Genomic DNA, 22,136 nt, shown 5'->3' on the forward strand with positions numbered 1-22,136 from the left:
CTTTCCATTTTCTTTGAGCCATGTATTTCCGTAGCAGTATCTGGGACTTGAGCCGAACTTTAGATTTTGTGGCTTTGGTCGGCAGATTATTCAACCACTCATGTTTCAGACATTGTGCAGCACTCATTCTACAACTGAGAAATCAAATAGCAGGTGAAATTAGACAGTTGCTTATGCCCTCTCTGGTTGTGCAGAGATCTGGGGTGCTAGGTAGTCCAAAAGCTAGTGGAACTGCACTGATATTGGCTTTTTGTTCACTTGGGCATGTTATATTGGAGATTTTGTGTATGGATTGGACTAGACAGCCATTGAGGTCCTTTCCAACTCAAATTCTGTGATTGGTGGGTACCAAAAAGAGAACTAACTCATCAGATTCCCCCCTTAAAATTCCTATGATTTCCAGTTGGGCAAAAAATTCCCCAATGCCCTGTAATTTGAAAAGCACAAATAGCCTGTAGCATCAGAGGGATGAGATTTGGGGAAGCAGTGGCTACTCTGGAGAAGGAAAAATAATCAAGCATGTAAATGAAAAGAGTCAAACTTTCCTATAAGGTATTAATATGACCTTGATCATTTGAATTAGAAATATTTCTCCTCAAAACATTTTTTAAGAGTCAAAAATAAATAATATCTATAGTTATTTAGCACTTTGAGGTATTCAAAGTACTTGACATATCATTTGAGCCACACTGCTACCCTGTGAGAAGTGCTTTATCCTCATTTTACAAATGAGGAAATTGAGACTTAGATCAAGTGACTTGCTATGGGTTACAAAGTCAATAAGAATCCAGGATGGGATTTGAATTCAGGTTTTCCCCATCCCAGGTCCAGCATTCTATCTACTGGACCACCCCAGCTACCTAAAACCAGCCTGATAATGGAGCTAGAAAAGGATCAATAACAAGATCCTGGATCGTCATTCCCCACTTTATTAAATACTTTTTGATTCTTACCATTTCTTTCTCATTTTTAGGGATAGGAAATGAACCTGAGATTTCATTGCTCTAGGGAACTCACAGATAAGGGGATTCCCTCCACCAGTGCAGACTAGGACTCGCTACAACTTAAAATCTTAGCTGCTTGGAGCCCTTGGAGATTAAAAGACTTGCCCAGGATCTAACAGCACATATGTGCCAAAGGTCTTGGCTTCGAAGCCAGTGCTCTGTCATTATTATGCCAAGCTCCTCATTTTATACTCAGGAAATATATCATTCACTTGACATAGCTTCCTATTGCTTTTAAGTGGAAAAAAAGGGAGGGGGGGAGGCAAGCAGCCATACCTCACTAAGGAATAAAGCTTTCTTCCCCTTTTTTGCCTTTAATAATGACATGTCAATGTTTCTCAACCTCCTTCCTGGCAACATCCTTGCATTTGTAAGTTCTTAGAAATAACAACCATTTGCAAATATTCCTCCTGCCCAGGCATTTCCATAGATCTTAAGTTGCAGGTCTCATGCATTTAGGAAATATTTTCATTCTGTAAAGGCATTGTTTCTGGATTTTTCCTCCTGTCCTTTTTGCCAGCCCCTATTTGCTTTCTTTCAAGTGTGGGCTAAGGAACCTGAAAGGGAACCTTATATGTATGGTAGGAACTGTAGAAGGGTCTTTTACTCATGGCAGATCACACAAAGCCCAAGGCAAGGCCTCTAAAATGAACCCCATTCTTTACCAGAGTGTCCTGAGCCAAGGGTTCTCCCATCTTCGTGAGATCACACATTTCCAATGAAACATACCTCTTCTCCTTAATCAGCAGCCTAGAAATGAAATCTTTGGCCTCTTCCATCAGCCCTTCAAAGGCCTCAGCGTCAAAATCCCAGCTACAGTTGACAATGTAATTCATTGTCTCAGCATCTGTTTCCCCCAGAAATGGAGACAAGCCACTGAGCCTAGAAAGGAAATAGATGCCAAGGAAGAAAAACATTGTGATGAAAAAAGCCACTAATGAGCCTCAGGCAGGAATAAAAGGAGGTGGAAGAGAATACTCATTACTTCCTTGTAGATCAGACTGCTGTGAACCCTGATGGAGGAGAAAGAATCCAGGAGGAATACCTATTTTGGAGCAATCTTACACTGTTCCCTCTACCTATCTGCCCCCACTATTAATTTGGGCCCAAACCTCAGAATATCGGTCATCTCCACTTTGATCCAACAAAAATAACGAGTTCTACGTGAAGCAACCAGACTAAGTAACTAATACTACCCTGTCCGTAGAAGCCTTGGTACCCAGAAGGCCAGGTATTCATCACATCTAGAGTTAGTTGGTAGGATGCTAGAGAAAAATAGGAAATTGGCCCTAGTTGCCAACCTTCCCTTCTAGGTCCAAGTTCCACCTACATCCCCTCTCTACGCATACAGTGCATGAAAAGGGCCAAAAGATCCAAGCTATGATGATGACAAACAGCTTTCTTAGAATTAGGAGCCAATAACACCTTAATTGAACTAGAGCAGGAGGTCCACTGCCATAGGAAGTAGAGGACACTTAAATCTCTTCCCAACTGAATCATAGAGCTACTTCTTCCCAGCAAAAAGGGGGGTAAGAGAGGCAAGGAGTAGGCATAGGCAAACCCAGCAGTTTTTCTCGTCATTGCTACCGAGTTACTCACAGCATGTATGTGATGACACCCACACTCCACATGTCAGTGGGAAAGGAGACAAAATCATAGTTCACCACTTCAGGGGCCAGAAATTCTGGGGTGCCGAAGTTCACTTTCAGCTTCTCTCGGGGCTTGTACCTATAGCCAGAGTTCAAGAAAACATAAGAGCCCTCAGAAAGAAGTCTCAGAATGAAGAGATGAAAAGGTACTACAGCCAAAAAATTATTCTAGGGAGATTTAACTCTAGATTTAACTCATTGGACTCCTGGCAACCATACTGATGGGAACCCTTTATAATGTGGAGGAGACTCTGCCTCTCCCTCCCACCCTTCCCCACTTGGTCATACATTGAGGCTGGGGATGCTGAGCCAGGGGATACTATGAAAGAGACAAGGAAGTAAAAAATGGTAAACTCCTAGTCCCTGTTGTCAGGGAGCTTGCTCCAGGCAGGGAGACAGAATGCATACAAACAAGCAGTAAATCATTAAGGTAAAAACTCTTAAGTTAAAATTGTATTGACTTTTTTTGTTTTTATATCACCTACGTTTCCCAGGATATCCCGCCCCTCTCCCCTTTCCAGTGAGCCATCTCCTATGGGGAAAAAAAAAGGAAACTAACACATTGAAAAAGTTTAACATATGCAACGTCCCACGTCTATAGTACACCGCCTCTAAAGAAACAGGGGAGATGCATTCTCATAGACCTTCTTTGGGGCCACATTTGATCATTACCATTTCATAGCATTCAGTTTTTATTTTTGAAGTTGTTCTTCCCATGGGTTAAAAACGGTTTCAGTTGCCACAGGGCTCTGGAATGCTTGGGGTTGGTGGTGTTGGACAGGGAAAACTTCTTGCAGGGGAGATGATCTGGGGTTGATTCCTGTCTCTTTTACATCATGACTACCTGATGTGAGTTAAAACATTCAGCTTCTCTGCCTGACTTTGCATGAAGGCAAGTGTCCAAGACCCAGAATTAAGTGCCCTCTGCTTGTCCAGTTTCTCATAATCTCTGAGGACAAGGACTTTCTGATCATGCCAGCTTTACAAGTATCTTTCTATTGGAGGGTAGTACAAAGTACAAGGGTAGTAGGGGGTACAAGGAAGAGAGACCCCTGCTCAGGCCTTCCTCTCAAGTAAACAAGAGTCAGAGCTTTGTGAAGAGGCTCAGCAGCCAAGGTGACATACCCAAGAGAGAAAGAATGCCTTCCAGAACCCACAGAGACAGACCCAGCTTTCAGCCCCTGGAATCTGGTTGCCTAGGTTACCCAACCAAGCTAGTACTTTGCACTCCAATGCTGGGTGAGCATTTCTTGGAACCCACTGTCCTCTCAGCAATGTGCTGTCTTTGTTCAGTCATGTCTGACTCTGCAGCCCCATTTGGGGTTTTCTGGGCAAGGATACTAGAAAGGCTTGCCATTTCCTTCTCCAGATCATTTTACAGATGAGGAAACTGAGGCAAACAGGGTTTAGTGACTTATCTAGGGTCACACAGCTAGGAAATGTCTGAAGCCAGATATAAATGCATTAGATGGATACAGATATGCTCTAGGGGAGTCAGCTCCCTCCATCCTCCATTTGCTGTGCTAGAAATTAATATTCACAAGCAAAATGGGTTTTATTTAGATTCTTATTTAAGGAGGCATCTATAAGAATTCCAGTGACAGTTTCAGAGATTTTGGAAACTGCTCTGACATATTCTTCCCATTACTCTGTTGAACCACTTAGAGGGACCAGGGGCATGCCAACAAAGAGCTCAGATGAAATGGACCCAGCCTGAAGGATTCCAGATTTTCTCTTAAAGGAAGGCTATGAGATAACTCAGTGGATAGCAAAGGAAGGCTGCACCTACTCAGTGATCTTTGAAAGAACCTACTTGATATAAAGGGGCAGTTAGGCGGTGCAGTAGACAAAGCACTGACCTGTAGTCAGGAAAAACAGTTCCAATCTGGCCTCAGACACTAGCTGTGTGACCCTAGGCAAGTCACTTAACCCCTATTTACATCAGGTCTTCCTTTGTAAAATGGGGACACACTGCAGAAAGAAATGGCAACTCATCCCAGTATTTTTGCCAGAAAGTGTCAAAAACAACTGAATGACTGAATAACAACGCTTAATACAAAAAAGGGACTATGGGTATTTGGATGAAGGCTGGCATATTGGTTGTTTTTGTCAAGCAGTTTTCTATTTTGTTATAAGGAATAGCTTACTGGGTCAGGGAAGGGAGAAGGATATTTTAGGAAACAAAAGTGATATGAAAACAAAAGATATCAATAATTTTATTAGAATAAAAAGAAGAGATCCCTCTATCTAGTACAGCAGGAATGTAGTCCCTGCCTAAAGTCAGGGGGACAGGACTAAAACAGCCCCCAAGTGAAACAAGGCCTGAAGCAGTAGCAACTCTCCAGATTCAACTAAAAAGGCAGTTGAAACAACTAACAATTTCATCAAGGTTGCAGAAATTTTTTTAAAAATCAGCATTTCTACATATTGCCAACAAAATCCAACAGGAAGAGATAGAAAGAGAAATTCTTTCTACAGACAGTACAAAATACTTGGGAGTCTATCTACCAAGTCACACAGAGGAACTTTTTTAACACGACTACAAAACACTTCATACAAATATAGATCTAAATAACTGGAGAGATATTAATTGCTCATGGGTAGAGAGAGAATATAATTTTTAAATGGCCCTACTACCTAAATTAATTTTCAATGCCATACCAATAAAACTACCAAGGAATTACTTTATAGAAGTAGGAAAAAAATAATAATAAAATTCACTCAGAGGAACAAAAGGTCCAGGATAAAAGGGAATCATTGAAGAAAACTGGGAAGGAAAGGGGCTTAACATTACCAGATTTCATACAATACTACAAAATTGTAATCATCGAAACAATTTGGCACTGGATAAGAAATATAGTGGTGAATCAATGGACTAGGTTAGATATATAATATACAGAAGCAAATGAGATCAATAAGCTTAAAAGTAAGAACAGTAAACCCAAAGTTCTAAGCTACTGGGGCAAGAACAAATAATATGACAAAAATTGCTGGGAAAACTGGAAAGTAATTTGTCATAAACTGGGCATAGAGAAGTATCTCACACTATATTCCAAGATAAGCTCAAAATGAGTGCCCAATTTAGGCATAAAGGATGATATATAAGCAAATTAGTGGAGAATGGAAGAAATTAGCTGTCAGATCTGTGGATGGGGGAAGAGCTCATGACCAAAGAACTCTGAGGTATCACTTCACCACACCCATCCATTTGGCTAAGATGACAGAAAAGGAAAATGACAAATATTCAAAGGGATGTGGAAAATAGATGCATTAATGCCCTGTTGGTGGCGCTGTGATCTAGACGAACCATTCTGAAGAGCAATTTGGAATTATACCCAGAAAGCTATTAAACTGCATTCCCTTTGACCCAGAAATGGCACAACTATACTCCAAAAAGATCAAAGAAAAAGGAAAAGTCTACATAGGAACAAAATACAGCACATCTCTTTGTGGCAGCAAAGGATTAAAAATTGAGGAGATGCTCATCATTTGACAAATGGCTGAAAAAAGTACAGTACAGAGATGTGATTGAATACTATTCTGCTATAAGAAATTGTGAAAGGGGTAGTTTTAGAAAAACTGGGGGAGGGGGGGCAGCTGGGTGGCTCAGTGGATTGAGAGCCAGGCCTAGAGAGGGGAGGTCCTAGGTTCAAATCTGGCCTCAGACACTTCCCAGCTGTGTGACCCTGGGCAAGTCACTTGACCCCCATTGCCTAGCCCTTACCACTCTTCTGCCTTGGAGTCAATACACAGTATTGACTCCAAGACAGAAGGTAAGGGTTTAAAAAAAAAAAAACTGGGAGAAATGTATATGGAGTGATACAAAGTGAAGTGAGCAAAACAATTTGCACAGCCTCAGAGACTTGGTAACTTTGATCAACCCAATGTCCCACCATAGTTTCAAAGGATTCATGAAGAAAAATGCTATCCAACTACAAATTGAAAACTGATAAATTTTGAGTGAAGAGTGAAGCATTTTCCCCCCAGAACATGGCTTGTTTTGCATGACTTCATATTTGTAATGGGTTCTGTATTTCTTGCCTCCTCAAGGGGCTGGGGTTGGAGTAGGAGTAGGAGGCGAGAGAGAATCCGGAACTGAAAATAAAATAAAAGCAAACAGGACCCAAAAAAAGGTAGTCTGAAAAACCAGTGAGTAGGACGCTGGTCAAAAAAGACAATGGGTTGCATTTTTGACATGCTGGATTTGAGATTTCAATCAAGAGTGAAATAAGTGAAGATAAGCAGGGAGTGGATTCTAGGCTGGGGGGGGGGGGGTTGAAAAGTAAGTATAAGAACCCTTCTAGACAGCAATTTGGAACTATGTCCATGGGGCTTTAAAAGACTGCCTGCCTTTTGATCCAGCCATACCACTGCTGGGTTTGTACCCCAAAGAGATCATAAGGAGAAAGATTTGTGCAAAAATTTTCATAACTACGCTCTTTGTGGTGGCAAAAAACTGGAAAACGATGGGATGCCCTTTAGTTGGGGAATGAACAAATTGTGGTATATGTTGGTGATGGAATACTATTGTGCTCAAAGGAATAATAAAGTGGAGGAGTTCCATGGAGACTGGAACAACCTCCAGGAAGTGATGCAGAGTAAGAGGAGCAGAACCAGGAGAACATTGTACACAGAGACTGATACACTGTGGTACAATCGAACGTAATGGACTTCTCTACTAGCAGCAATGCAATGATCCAGGACAATTCTGAGGGATTTATGAAAAAGAATGTTATCCACATCCAGAGAAAGAACTGTTTGATTACATGGGTTGAGGGGAATATGGTTGGGGATGTAGATTCTAAAAGATCACCCTAATGCAAATATTAATAATATGGAAATAGGTCTTGATCAATGATACATGTAAAACCCAGTGGAATTGAACATTGGCTATGGGAGGGAAAGAACATGAATCATGTAACCATGGAAAAATATTCTAAAACAATTAATTAAATACAATTTTTCAAATTAAGAAAACAAAGTAAAGGAAGGAAGGATAAGATCAGGGAACAGAAAAAAAAAACAGAAGTAGAGTTTGGCAAAAATCTGGAATTGATGAAAGAGCAAATTGTGAGATAAGCCTGGAATGGTTAAGAAGGAGTCAGATTATGGAAGAAATTAATTTAGGAAATTTATATTTTATTCTCCAGCAATGGGGAGACAATAAAGAATTCTGAGCATGGGAGTCATATTATAGTAAAAACAGTGTTTCAGGAAATTAGTATGTAGCCTTTGTAGACTGAGAGAGGGAGGAAAGAATCATTTTATACCCTCAGTGCATTTTTCAAGGATATGTCTCTTATCTCTACAAAGATAGCTCATGAATTCCTTGAAGACTGGGGCTATGTCTTATAGATCTTTATCCTTCATATTCCTTTGTGCAAACTGTAGACTTTTAATATATGTTTGATGCAAAATGAATGAATTAAATTGAACTGCCTTCCCTTCTACTGATATACTCGATTGATTAACACCCTCCCCTCTTCCTCTGGAGAAGGAAATGGCAAACCACTGGAGTACCTCTGCCCAGAAAGTCCCAAATGGGGTCAGGAAGAGTCAGACACAACTGAAAAGACTCAACAACCACCCTTCTTCCTATAAAGTGATTTGGAAGCACAGTTAATCCAAAGTACAATTTTAGTCTAAACAGACTGTGGTAGTTAGCCTGTGTTTTTGCATATGAAAATAGGTATCTGCCACCAAGATTAATGCTTTGTTCACATGCATACTCACAAATTCTTAGGGAGTCAGCAGATCCCTTCATAAATCACCCCTCTGAGATTATTAAATTTACCTCAGCAAGCACATAATAATCACCTGCTGGGTGCATTATGGTAGATGCCAAGGATACAAACCCTGAAATGAAATAGTCCTAGCCCTGGAGGAGCTTCCTTATTTACATTCTATACCATGTGGATATAGATAAGTCAATAAAATATATTATACGAGATGTCATATTTGGGGGGATAACTAACAAGGAAAGAAGGTAGGAAATAAACATTTTTAAACTATCTACTATGTGCTAAACACTTTTCAAACACTGTCTTGTAGGAGTTGTGTGAGGCTTAAGCTGAGCTGAACCAATGATTGTAAGATGTGGAAATGAAGAGGAAGAGCATTTGGGTGGGGGAGAAGGAAAGTGAGGGGCAAGGCCTATGCAAAGGTAAAGAGATAGGTCTGGAGTCAGGAAGACCTATGAGTTTGAATCTGGCCTCAGACTCTGTGACCCTGGACAAGCCACTTAACCCTGTTTGCCTCATTTTCCTCATCTGTAAAATGAGCTGGAGAAAGAAATGGCAAAATGGCAAAATGAAAGATACTCCAGTATCTTTCTTCCTTTTCTTTTTTTTCTTTCCCTTCTTTCTTTCTTCCTTTCTTTTTTAAACCCTTGCCTTCCATCTTAGAATTAATACTGTGTATTGGTTCTAAGGCAGAAGATCAGTAAGGGCTAGGCAATGGGGGTCAAGTGACTTGCCCAGGGTCACACAGCCAAGGAAGTGTCTGAGGCCAGATTTGAAATTAGGACCTCTTGTCTTTAGACCTGGCTGTAAATCCACTGAGCCAAGTAGCTACCCCTCCCCCCAACTCTAGTATCTTTCCCAAAATAAACCCACCAAAATGGAGTCACAACAGGTGGGATAGGACTAAACAACAAAGGGGATGGAATGTTGTGTATAAGGAACTACTAGGCCAATTTGACTAGAACTGAGAGCAGTGATGGCAAACCTTTTAGAGATAGAGTGCTGTGCCTGCCCCCCCAAGCCCCGCCCTCCCCCTTACTCCACATAGGGGAGGGAAAAAACATTCCTATTGAGCTGTTAGACAGAGGGTCGGGTGAAGTGAGGAATGTCCTCGATTATAGGGAGGGGGAAGGGAGTGGCCCAAGCACTCTGCTCCCCTCTGGCTCTGCCACCTGTGAGCCACTCATCCCCTCTTCATTCCCATTAGCTGCTAGGCAGAGAGGTGGGGGATGTGAAAAAATGTCATCAGACACAATGGCGAGGGGGAAGGGAGCAACTCCACCTGAATTGAATCCCTCCCCTTTCTAGAAATGAACTCGGGGAGGCAGGGGGAAGAGTGGCCAAGTGTCCATAGAGAGAACTCTGTGTGCCATCTTTGGCACCTGTGCTATAGGTTCATCATCACTGACCTAGAGGTTAGAAAGAGGAATAATGTGTCTGGATATAATAAAATAAATAAATGAATAAATAAATAAAAATAAATACTATAATTAAAAATAAATTAAAATTAAGCATATAAATAAAACTAATTAAATTAATATAAATAAATAAAAATATAAAACAAAAGTCTGGAAAAATAAGTTGGAGTCAAATTTTGAAGGCCAAATTTCATGTGAAAATTTTGTTATTCCAAGCCACTATCTGTGAAGATGAAGATCTCTTTCCCCTGGTATCATTCCCCTCTCCCTCCCTTTCAACTGCCTTAGCCCTATACACACACATCCTGAGTCCAGGGATTCTAGGCACTCCCATTCCACTGTGCCTTCAGGTACCATGTCTAATTTTTTTAAAGTTTCCTTACATCTTAGATGTCTTTTTTATCTTCTGGCCCTCACAGAAATCTAGATCACTTCCTCCCTGCTCTCTGTCTTCTACCTATTTACCCAGAAGGCACAGGCATACTGACATGATCTCATGGCCACTTTCAAAGCCTCCCTCAGCCACTCTCACTCAACTTTTGTTCTTTCAAGATTTCCTCCATCTGCCTCTAGCATCTCTAACTGTGCTACTTGTAGTATACTGAACTCTGAAATTCTTCTCTGTTTATTACCCTCCATGCTTCCATCTCTATCCCAAATTTACTGCTTTTAAAAAATATTCCTCATCCTTGGGAAGAGTTTCATGTTTTTCTGAATTTAATTGAGGCAGGGCATGGTGGTATACGAGTTATCTTCCTGAGTTCAAAGTTGGCCACAGACACTAGGTGACTGAACAAGTTATTTAATCCTCTTTTCCTCAGTTTCCTCATCTGGAAAACGAGTTGGAGAAGGCAATGGCCAATCACTCCAATATCTTTCCTAAGAAAACTCCAAATGGGATCATGAAGAATCAGTCACAATTAAATACACAACAATATAGTGACACAGGCCTCTAATCCCTGCTACAGCCAGCCTGAGACTAAGTTACAATGGGCTATGCTGATTGGGTGTCACAACTGAGACTGGTATGAATATGAGGAGCCACCTGGGAGTCGGGGAACCACCACAGGCATGATCCAGAGCAAGTCAAAGCTCCTGTGGAATTTGTTGTCAGCTCCAGGGTAGGAGAGAACATGAGTCATGTAACCATGGAAAAATATTTAAAAAATAAATAAATACATACCTTTTAAAAAATTACAAATTTTTAAAAAGAAAGAAAATCTATTTTTAAAATGCCCCAAGGCAGACTTTACCTTTTTATAAAGGGGCTAATAGTTGGTCAATTAAGATAAGATTTTTTTACAAAAGTTTAAACTACTTTTAAAAGGTAGCCTGAGAAAAATATAGTGAAAAAAAAGTTTTTAATTATGTTCAAGCTGAATTTCTTTCTTTTTCTTTTCTTTAGTCCTAGCACCTGGCTTAGGGCCTTGAACAATGTAATAGCTGCTAAATAACAACTCTTGAATTGAGGGCACCTGGGTGGCTCAGTGAGTTGAGAGCCAGACCTAGAGACAGGAGATCTTGGGTTCAAATCACCTCTGACACTTCCTAGCTGTGGGATGACCCCCATTGCCTAACTCTCTCCTGCCTTGGAAGTAATACTCAATATAGATTCTAAGACAGAAAGTTTATGGGTTATTAAAAAAAGAAAACAGATTGTTGAATTGGCTTGATACATAGAATGAAATAGTCTTACCTTCTGGCCAGCCCAAAGTCGATGATTTTAATTTGGTTTCCCATCTGATTTACACATAGTATGTTCTCCGGCTAGGAAAGACCAAGAAGATAATCTGACAGATGACTATTATTCCTGTAATGAATGAAGCACTCAACCCAGGCTACTTAATTTTATTTTTTAATATAATTTTTATTTTATTTTTTAAAAAATATTTTTCCATGGTTACATAATTGTTGTCTTCCTCCCCTCTTCCCTCCCCACTCCCAGAGCTGACAAGCAATTCTACTAGGTTATGCATATGTTGTCACTTGATACCTATTTCCATATTATTCATTTTTTGTAACAGAATAATTTTTTAAAATCAAAACCCCTACTTAACTGTTTTGCTGCACAAAAGTTTGTTGAATGAGCAAACGTGTCAATGCCACGTTTGGTGGCCTCACCCTTTCAGCAGCCATTAAGTTCAAAAGTATTTTCATAATAATGCTAATACATTTTAATTCCTAACACAGCAGTAGCAACAAATAAAGTCCTGAGTGTACTGGTAAATGTTTAAACAATCAGCTCCTGGAAAATCGAATGTATCTGCCACACACTTTTAAGTTTAATCTTTGTCCTTAACGTTTTCCCCCATCAATTTCTTAAGTCGTCCACAGAACAAAAAATCAAGCCCTGATTTGAGGCATTTGTGGATTTCAAAGGTGGAAATGCTCCAGTGGCCAGTTTAACAGTCTGAGCTGTCTCCGGCTACCCCAGGTCTCTGTCCACTTACATAAAAGCTCTTTGGGGGGGGGGGGGGGGGGGGGTCCTCAATCACTTTAAAGAGTTTAAATTGCTCAGATGACCTAACATGGAAGCACACTGGCACCCTGAGTCCCAGATCACATCCCCTTACCAAGTGGCAAGTGTCAGGCCTGAGAGTTGGAGTCAAGGCAACCTTGGACCAAGTCCAGTATTCTAGACCTGTCCTCGGTGCCAGCCAGCTAGCTTGGCAAAGAAGCTTTGGGAAGCCAGGGGGCTCTCGACTCAAGCTCTGGGGGGGGGGAGGGGGGGCATTAGGATGTAAAACAGGGCTGTGTTCTAGAAGGAACCAAGCTAAGCTGTTTGTACATTTGTTTTGTACTGTACAAGTCAGTTCCATTGGAATAATTTTGCAAACTTCATTTGTTGATTACGTGACTGAGGCTTTTCCTATGATTGAATTCCCTCTAGAGTTATTAGTGTGCTGATAGGTTCTGTATTAGTGAATTTTATAAAAATACAGGCAGAGTTTTGTTTTGGTTTGGTTTTTTAATAGGCAGACCTTTTAATGTGAGAAATTAATTATCACTGAGTTCAAATGTGACCTCAGACACTTACTAGCCATGTGACCCTGGGCAAGTCGCTTAACTTTATTTGCCTCAGTTCTCTCATCTAGAAATTGAGCTGGAGAAGGAAATGGTAAACCACTCTGGTATTCTTGCCTAAACCCCAAATGGGGCCATGAAAAGGAGGACGTTAAATCAATTGAATAACACAGAAGCAAACTACTAAGCTGTTTGTTTTTTATACTCCTTGGCTTTTTGTTCAGTCCTTAAGAATAGTTTTTTTTTAATATTTTTATATCAAGTTTTATTTTAATTAAAAAATATAAAAGTCCTTCTGAATTCTGGCCATATAAAAAGACAGGCAATGGGCTGAAAATTCTGAACAAATAGCAGCAAACTTTCTATAATCTGCACTCAGTTAAGTGGTTTATAAACCCACTTCTAGCCAGTCTTCATTCTCCTAGAGGGTAAGTAGGTAGATAGAGTATTGAGTCTGGAGTCAGGAAGACCTGAATTCAAATAGAGCTCCAAATACTTACTAGCTATGTGACCCTGAACAAATAATTTAACTTCTCTCTCAGTTTCCTCAACTATAAATTGGGCACAATAATACACCTACGTTCTGAATTGTTGGGAGGATCTAATGAGAGAGTATTTGTAAAGTGCTTACCATAGTACTTGGAAAATAGAAGAAACTATATAAATGCTTATTCCTTTCCCTTCCCCTTCTCAGCCCTCAAGATAATCTAATGTTATCTGGGACACTAGAGCTATTAAGTCACAAATAGCTCTGGAATCTGGAGAATTTGAAGAAGTGCAGATTACTCTAGTAGAGCCAGAGGGACTAGGCATGAGGCAAGGGATGAGCTAAAACCCTTTAAAAATCATCCTATGTGTTTAGCATCTTAGCACCAGGACCCTTCTCCATTTAAGAGAGTTACATTAACTTCAGGATAGATATCGTGCCAACCCCTGTGCCCCATCCCTTACAGAGTAGCTCTGAACAATAAATAAAATACCTTTTCTGGGATCCATTTAGTAATTGACCACTACATAGTAGCCAGTTGGTAAGGAGGGCTGAGACTAGAACTCCAGAAAAGAATACCCTCTTCCCTCTACAAGGTCTTAGTCGTCCTTTGATGTTGTTTTTCAGTTGTTTTCAATCATTTCCAACTCTTTGTGATCCCCTTTGAGGTTTTTTTGGTTTTAGAAGGGTTTGCCATTTCCTTTTCCAGCTCATTTTACAGATTAGGAAACTGAGGCAAACAGAATGAAAGCCTTGCCCAGCGTCAGGCAGCTGGACCTAGCTTTGAACTTAAATCTAACTGAGCTCCATGCCCAGTACTTTATCTACTGTGCCCCATGCTTGGTAATATCTTAATTGTGATTTGGCACCTTATTGACAGCTCCCCTGCCAGAATGGGGTGCATAATAACTTTTCCCTTCCCCCTCCTCAATTCAGCTCTAGATAAAACAAATGTGCCTCAGGGAAGTGGATAACACTGGATCTTGGTCTCCAATTGTCAAGAGTTGGCCATCCTTGATTCAGTTTTGACTACTCCCTTGAAAGAAGTAGGTCTCTACTGGCCTTCAAGTCTGGCATTTAGCCAAGAACACAGAAGATGTGGTGTTGCCTCCAACTCTTGGGGAGTTTGGATGGAGCTACAGAAGGAAGAGAATGGCATGAAACCTGACTAGACTGGAAGAAGAATTGGATCATAGATTTAGAGTTGGAAAGAACCTCAAAGGCCATCTCATCTACCCCTCCTCTTTTACAACTGAGAAAACCAAAGCTCAGAGAGAATAAGTGATTTGTTCAAAGTCACACAGTTGGCTCCACTTAAAGATGCAATGGGGCAAGTAGGTAGTGCAATGGCTAGAGCCCTGGGCTTGGAATCAGGAAGACTCACTTTTCATGAGTTCAGAAATGGCCTCAGACATCTAACTTTGTGTCTTTGGTGAGTCCCTTCTCCATTTGCCTCAGTTTTCTCATCTTAAAATGAGCTGGAGAAGGAAATAGCAAACCACTCCAATATGTATACCAAAGAAATTCTGACCCTTGGGGTCATAGAGTCAGACATGACTCAACAACAACAAAAGATGCTTTAATTTTCCTGAAGACTCATTCTTTGGTTTTTTCCAGCGGGCACAGTAGCAATCAGCTACTCTGTTCCCTCCCTTTTTGGTGAAAGAAGGGATAATGTTCTCTCCCTCTCCTTTTCTCTCTCTCTCTCTCTCTCTCTCTCTGTCTCTCTCTCTCTGTCTCTCTGTCTCTCTCTCTCTCTGTCTCTCTCTCTCTCTCTCTCTCTCTCTCTCTCTCTCTCTCTCGGTCTCTCTCTCTCAGTCTCTCTGTCTCTCTGTCTCTCTCTCGGTCTCTCGGTCTCTCTGTCTCCCCCTCTCCTTCTCTCTCTCTTCCTTTCTCTCTACCTCTCCCTCTTCCTCCCTCTCTCTCTCTCTCTCTGAATCTCTCTCTCTCTCCCTCTCCCTCTCTCTTTCCCTCTCCCCTCACCCCTACTTCTCTCTCTCTCTCTCCCTCTCCCTCTCTCTTTCCCTCTCCCCTCACCCCTACCTCTCTCTCTCTCTCTCTCTTTCTCTCTCTCTCTCTCTCTCTCTCTCTCTCTCTCTCTCTCTCTCTCTTCTCTCTCTCTCTCTCTCTCTCTCTCTCTTTCTCTCTCTCTCTCTCTCTCCCCCTTTCCCTCTCCCTTCCCCCCCTCTCCCTTCCTCTCTCTCCCTCCCCTGCCCCTCTCCCTCCCTCCCTCTAGGAGATGTCATTTGATTGCCTCTTATTTTTAGGAATGCTTGAGTGCCTGACTCTTTCAAGTTATTGTTAAGAATTATATTCTCATTTTAGAGAAGTTTTTCATTTGTTTGCTTTTTGGTTTTTTGTTTTGTTTTGTATTACGGATTTACATGTTTGTACTAGGCTAGGACTTTTCTGCTGACCATGCATGTGCTAATCCTCATAAATATCTCTCTCCCTCCTAATCAAGCAAAAAACAATTTTTTTTATTCAATGGGGCTCAGCCAGCCAAGTGAACTATGGTTCACTACCTAAAAGATCCAAAGCTACTGACTATATTGGGGTTAGTTGGATGCCTAAATCCTTTCCCAGAGGGAAGGCAATGACTTGAAATCTGACAACTAACTGTGTGACTCTGGGCAAGTCATTTAACCATTTGTAAAATGTAGATAATAATAGTACCTATCTCCCAGGGTTGTTGTAAGGATCAAAGAGCTAATAATTGTAAAGTGCTTAGAATGGATCCTCCACAGGGTAAGCACTATAAAAATGGTAATGAATATTTATTATGATTATTGATAAAGTTTCCTAATTCAGTACTGTACTTGAAATCAAGAAGACCCGAGTTCAAATCCTACATCAGGGATTTATATACTTATTTTCTGTTCAGTTATTTTTTTTAGTCATGTTCAACTCTTCATGACCCCATTTGGGGTTTTCTTGGCAAAGATACTAAAGTAGTTTGCTTTTTCCTTCTCCAGTTCATTTTACAGATGAGGAAACTGAGGTAAACAGGATTTAATGGCTTGTCCAGGGTCACCCAGCTAGTTTGAGGTCAGATCTGAACTCAGAAAGATAAGTCTTACTTGACTCTGGGCCCGGTACTCTATCCACTGAGCCACCTAGCTGCCCCATTTAAACATACACTTATTTATATACTTTTGTATTTATATAACGGGCTATGTGACCCTGGGCAAGTCATTTAACCTCTTCCAGCCATAGTTTCCTCATCTTTGAAATGAGGGTAATAATAGCCCCTACCTCACAGGGTTTTCAAGAGGATGAAATAAGATAAAGTATAGAAAGCATTTTGCATACATTAATGAGCTATAGGAATGCTAGTTATTTTTTAATTATTATTACTCATTTATTTGGGTCATAGAAAAAACTAACACATTCCACAACCTAAGTCAGGAATTCTTGAGCTTTCATTCTTTCTTTTGGAAAAAGCACAAAAGAAGTAAACCTTGGCTGTTCCCGTGGGAAAGACATAGCTTTGATATTTATTAAACTTTTAAGAAAATGAGGCCTTTTAGTAAACCCCTTTTCTTCCTTTTCCAATAGCCTCTCACTGTTGGGTTTAGAACAAATATTAAGGTCCAGAAAAATGGATAAAGGGAAGAAGCCAGGCTCAGAGCTGTATTCCTGGTTCTCGGTGAAGTCCTCGCCTCTAACCGCCTTTGATCAGTCAGCCTGGTTTGGGAAATGATTCTCTAGGATTCGAGGACACTTTAAGTGGCTGTTGTTCAGTTAGATGAGGTAGTAGACCATTAACTGAGCTGTCGCCTAAACTCTGAACCCTTGCTCAATCTCAACGGTGGAATTTTTATCTGTTGTTTGAGAATATTATAAATTGCAACCCCAAGAAAGAATAAGAGCTGCATGGAGTAATTCTGCCCATCCTGGGATCTTTCCCAAAGCAGAACTATTTAGAATGAGTTTCATTTAAATTAACGAAAGGGGGGCAGCTGGGTGGCTCAGTGGATTGAGAATCAGGCCTAGAGACAGGAGGTCCCGAGTTCAAATATGACCTCAGATACTCCCCAGCTGTGTGACCCTGGGCAAGTCACTTGACCCCCACTGCCTAGCCCTTACCACTCTTCTGCCTTGGAACCAATACACAGTATTGACTCCAAGACGGAAGGTAAGGGTTAAAAAAAAATTAACAAAAGGCTGGCATGTGTCTAAAATAAAGAGAAAAGACTTTTCTTCTGCCAAAAAGCTACCCCAGAGCCCAAGTCCCCAAGACTTCAAGCATATTAGAGGAGATGAATAGTCTAGTCTGTTCCTGGCATCGGTTAACTAAGTAACTTTGGGCAAATCACTTATCCTCTCAGTATCCTCCTGGGTGACCGGAGGGGGTTGGATCAGGTGGCCCCTGAGATCCTTTCCAGCACTGACATTGCCATCAGGCTCCAACAGCTGGTGGCTCTAGCTCAGTTGTTACTGACCTTAAGGTCCAGGTGCAGAATGTAATGCTGGTGCAGGTAGTGGAGACCCTCACAGATCTGTCTGGTGAAGAGGACAGCATCCAGCTCTGTCAAATGGTATTTTTCATCTGTGATCCGATCAAAAAGCTCTCCACCATCAACGCTGCAAGTTCAAGCAAGAAGATTTGTCCATGAGTTTCCAGGAGGATTCCATTGTGATCCTCCCTGTCTTTCTACTTACAGCAAGAGATCCAGTAACAGCATGGCTTTAGTGGCTGAAAGAGTGCTGAATTTGGAGATCCAAAGGGTGGAGGAGGAAAGGAAGAAGCATCTCTTAAGCTGGGCACTGTGCTAAGGGCTTTATCAATATTTTCTCATTTGATCAGAAGACCTGAGTTTGAATCCCAGCTCCACTGTTTACCATTTGGGTGACTATGAGCAAGTCCTCTCCTCCTTCTTGGCCACTGTTTCCTCCTTTATGAAATGAAGTCAATACTGTGTATTGGCTCCAAGGCAGAAGAGTGGTAAGGGCTAGGCAATGGGGGTCAAGTGACTTGCCCAGGGCCACACAACTGGGAAGTGTCTGAGGTCAGATTTTAACCTAGGACCTCCCGTCTCTAAGCCTAGCTCTCAACATGCTGAGCTACCCAGCTGCCCCCAGACCATTCTTTAGAAGATTGGATTTAGCTATTTCCTGATCAATAACAATAGAGATACTTGGAATGACAGAATCAGGTCTTGGAAACTACAATCTCCACCCTACTCAGTGTAACAAGATTAGGAAGGGCTGCAGCAAACTCAAGATTTAATTATTTGAGAATATGGCCTTCAACAGACATGTGCAAAAAGGACAGATCTCTGGGTGGTCCTAGGTCAAGGGAGAGCCACCATTGGCACATGTGAGACGCAGGAAGTGAGGTAGAGGACAGCCTCTGGAGGTCTCAGGACTTCCTGGGAGGAAGGCAAGAGGAGTGTGGAGGCTGGAGCTTGAGGTGGAGGAGCCCTGCAGACTATTTCCCTTTAGATTGCTCAGGGGAGTGATAAAGACTGATCTCTTTTCTTGCCTTGGCTATCTAGGGCCTTTAGGCCCGCTTTGGCTCAGCCTGAGCAAAGTGGGTATTTGAACCCTCTTCCCTTCGCTCCCCTTTCTTTTTCTCTCTCTCTCCCTCTCTAATACTTTTTTCCTCCTGTTTGTAATTAAAACACCATTAAAAAGGTTGGCAGCTGACTTGAGTGTTTCATTTAGGAATTAAATAGCTGAATTCCTTGGCGACCTTGAATTAATATATATCAGTCTTTTAAAGTGATTTCAATATCACACTACTTTTCTTCTGCTTTGGAAACAATACTTACTATTGATTCTAAAATGGAAGGTAAGAGTTGTTGCTTTTTAAAAAGGAAGTAAGTTTGAACAGTTTGCATTAGATGATTTTTTTTTTAAACCTTCACCTTCTGCCTTAGAATCAATAGGGTTAAGTGACTTGCCCAGGGTCACACAGCTAGGAAGTGTCTGAGGTCATATTTGAACCCAGGATCTCCTGTCTCTAGGCCTGGCCCTCAATCCACTGAGCCACCTGGCTGCCCCTGCACATTTTTTAGAAAATATTTGGAATAGCCCTTCTTTAGACCTGTTAAAATATCTATCCTTAAATGCTGCCTTCAATTGAGAGTGTTTTGTGACTATCCCAACCTTAAGTCATCTCTCCATTCCTTAAACTTCCTACTATGTTGTTCTTCTCTTATACAGCTCATATCTAGCCCAACCCCTTCATTTTACAGATGAGAAAACTGAAGCCCTGAGAAAAAAAATGACTTGCCAACCTCACTCAGAGAGGTGGTGGCAAACCAGGATCTGAGCCCATGTCCTCTACCTTGAAATCCATCAACCCTTCCTTTAGACCAGAGGTGTCAAATTCAAATTGAAACAGAGACCGCCAAACTATACATAAGAATCCCTAAAAGGACAAGTTGACTTATAAAACCACATATCAACATTATTTGTGTTTTATGATATTTTAACTTATTTTGTCAATTATTTCCCAAGTACATGTTAATCTGATGGGGACAACACTTGGGGGTGTTGCTGCCTATGCCCAGGACTTCATATTTGACATCTTTGGTCTAGATTATGCTGCTGGATCCTAAGAAATTCAAGGCAATAAATGGATGATCAGAAAAAAATCTGCCTTGGAAATGTTGCTGGGTCCTGGAAACTATAATGTTTTCCCTGACCTTCTGCCCACTGTCCCACTTCCTCCCTTGGGGCTATACTCACTATTCCATGACCAAAGTGAAACTGTTTTTGCTCTCAAAGGCATCATAGAGCTGGATCAGATTCACGTGGCTGAGCTGGTTCATGATGTTGATTTCATTCTTCACTTCCTCCTGGGGAGAGAGGCATTTTTTAGGCATATAGGGTTGGAGATGATGAGCTAAACCACTAACACTCTGTTTCCCAACACACACACACACACACACACACACACACACATATGCGCGCGCGCGCGCACACACACACACACACACACACTCCTGCTTTCCTCCACTACTCTAGGATCTAGAAGATAACTTATTTGAGGCCAAATCCCTCACTTTACAGAGGAAACTCAGAGAGGGTTTTGCCCAGGGTCACACAGTCACTTATATCTATAATAGGATTAAATGACTTGCCCAGGGTCACACAGCTAGGATAGTCAGTTTAAAGTACAACCTAGGACCTCCCATCTCCAGGCTTAGTTTTCTAATCCCTGAACCATCTAGTTGTCCCTCTATGAACTTTTTGACCAAGACACATTACTATTTAGAGCAAAGAGACCCTAAGACAGTGATGGCAAACCTTTTAGAGATGGAGTGCCATGCCCACCCATCCCAGACCAAATGCTGTGCCCCTCCCCCCCAAGTACTAGGCATACCCCACCCCCTCTTACCCCACACAGGGGAGAGAGGAAGTGCTCCCATTGGGCTGCTGGAAGGAGGGACAGGTGAGATGAGGAATGTCTTCAGTAGGTGTAGAGAGGAAGAGGGGAGTGGCCTAAGCACTCTGCTCCCCTCCAGCTCTGCCAACTGTGAGCCACCCACCTTATCCCCTGTGTGCTCCCTGCTGGGCAGAGGGCAGGGCATGTGAAAAAATGTCCTCTGGCACAGTGGAGAGGGGGAGGGGAGCAGCTCTGCCTGAGTCCCTCTGTCTTTCTAGTAACAAACTCTGTGGGGGCAGGGGGGAAGGGCAGCCATGTGCCCAGAGAGAGCACCATCTTTGGCACCCGAATCATAGGTTCATCATCACTACCCTAAGATGTATGGCTAGATAAATGTTTCCCACTTATTTTCAGGCTGTGACACATTTCTGAACCTAATGGTATATACCCTGAAGATATCACTTAGTAAGAGCCATTATTTTATACCATCTGTCACTAGTCTCCTCCCTCAACTTCATATATCAAAACTATATGCATCTATCACCTTCCTGGTCACAGAGTGGCCGAGAGGTTGTTGTTCAGTCATTTTCAGTCATGTCTGTCTCTTTGTGATCCCATTTGGTGTTTTATTGGTAGAGAAACCACTGGAGTGATTTGCCATTACCTTCTCTAGTTCAATTTATAGATTAAAAAACTGGGGCAAACACAGTTAAGTGACTTCCTAGGATCATACAACTAGTAAGAGTCTGAGGCCAGTCTTGAACTTAGGACTTCCTGACTTAATGCCTGGTACTCTATCCTCAGAGAAAATAGCTATCATTTAGTGCTTACTATGTGCCTGCACTATGCTAAGCCTTTTATTTTTTTATTTTTCTTTATTTTATTTTAATAACAAATTTCCACATAAATTTTCCAGAGTTATATGATCCATATTGTCTCCCTCCCTTCTTCCTTCTCCCCCTCCTGGAGCTGACTAGCAATTCAATCTGGGTTATACATGTATTTATACATAAAACATATTTTTATATTGTTCATTTTTGTAAGTGAATAATCTTATAAAACTAAAACCCCAAAACATACTCAAATAAATAAGTGATAAATCATGTTTTCATCTGCATTTCTACTCCAACAGTTCTTTCTCTGAAGATAGATAGCATTCTGTTTCATAAGTCCCTCAGAATTGTCCTCTATCATTATATTGCTATTAGTTGCTAAGCTTTTTATAATTATTATCTCATTTAATCCTAACAACAACTTTGGGAGGTAAGTGCTGTTATTATCTTCATTTTACAGTTGAGGAAACTGAGACAAACAGGAATGAGTGAATTCCAGGATTACCCAGTTTATAAGTGCCTGAGGCCAGATTTGAACCCAGGAAAATGAGCCTTCCTGGCTCCAGGCCCTGAGATCTATCCACTATGCCACCTGCTGCCCCTGTCAGAGGTGGGAGAGATCTTAGAGACTATTTCGTCTA

General features: G+C 41.4%; 1 protein-coding gene across 1 annotated transcript in view; it reads right to left on the reverse strand.

The window, feature by feature from the left end:
* MYLK3 (myosin light chain kinase 3) overlaps positions 1–22,136 on the reverse strand; it is a 53,798-nt gene that overhangs the window by 3,419 nt on the left and 28,243 nt on the right. The window contains 6 exon segments of the mRNA XM_007474817.3: positions 2–134; positions 1,734–1,886; positions 2,604–2,732; positions 11,509–11,579; positions 17,769–17,910; positions 20,023–20,132. Of these exon segments, the coding sequence (XP_007474879.2) occupies positions 2–134; positions 1,734–1,886; positions 2,604–2,732; positions 11,509–11,579; positions 17,769–17,910; positions 20,023–20,132 (738 nt within the window).

Source organism: Monodelphis domestica, chromosome 1, assembly GCF_027887165.1.
Source record: "Monodelphis domestica isolate mMonDom1 chromosome 1, mMonDom1.pri, whole genome shotgun sequence".
NCBI lineage: Eukaryota > Metazoa > Chordata > Mammalia > Didelphimorphia > Didelphidae > Monodelphis > Monodelphis domestica.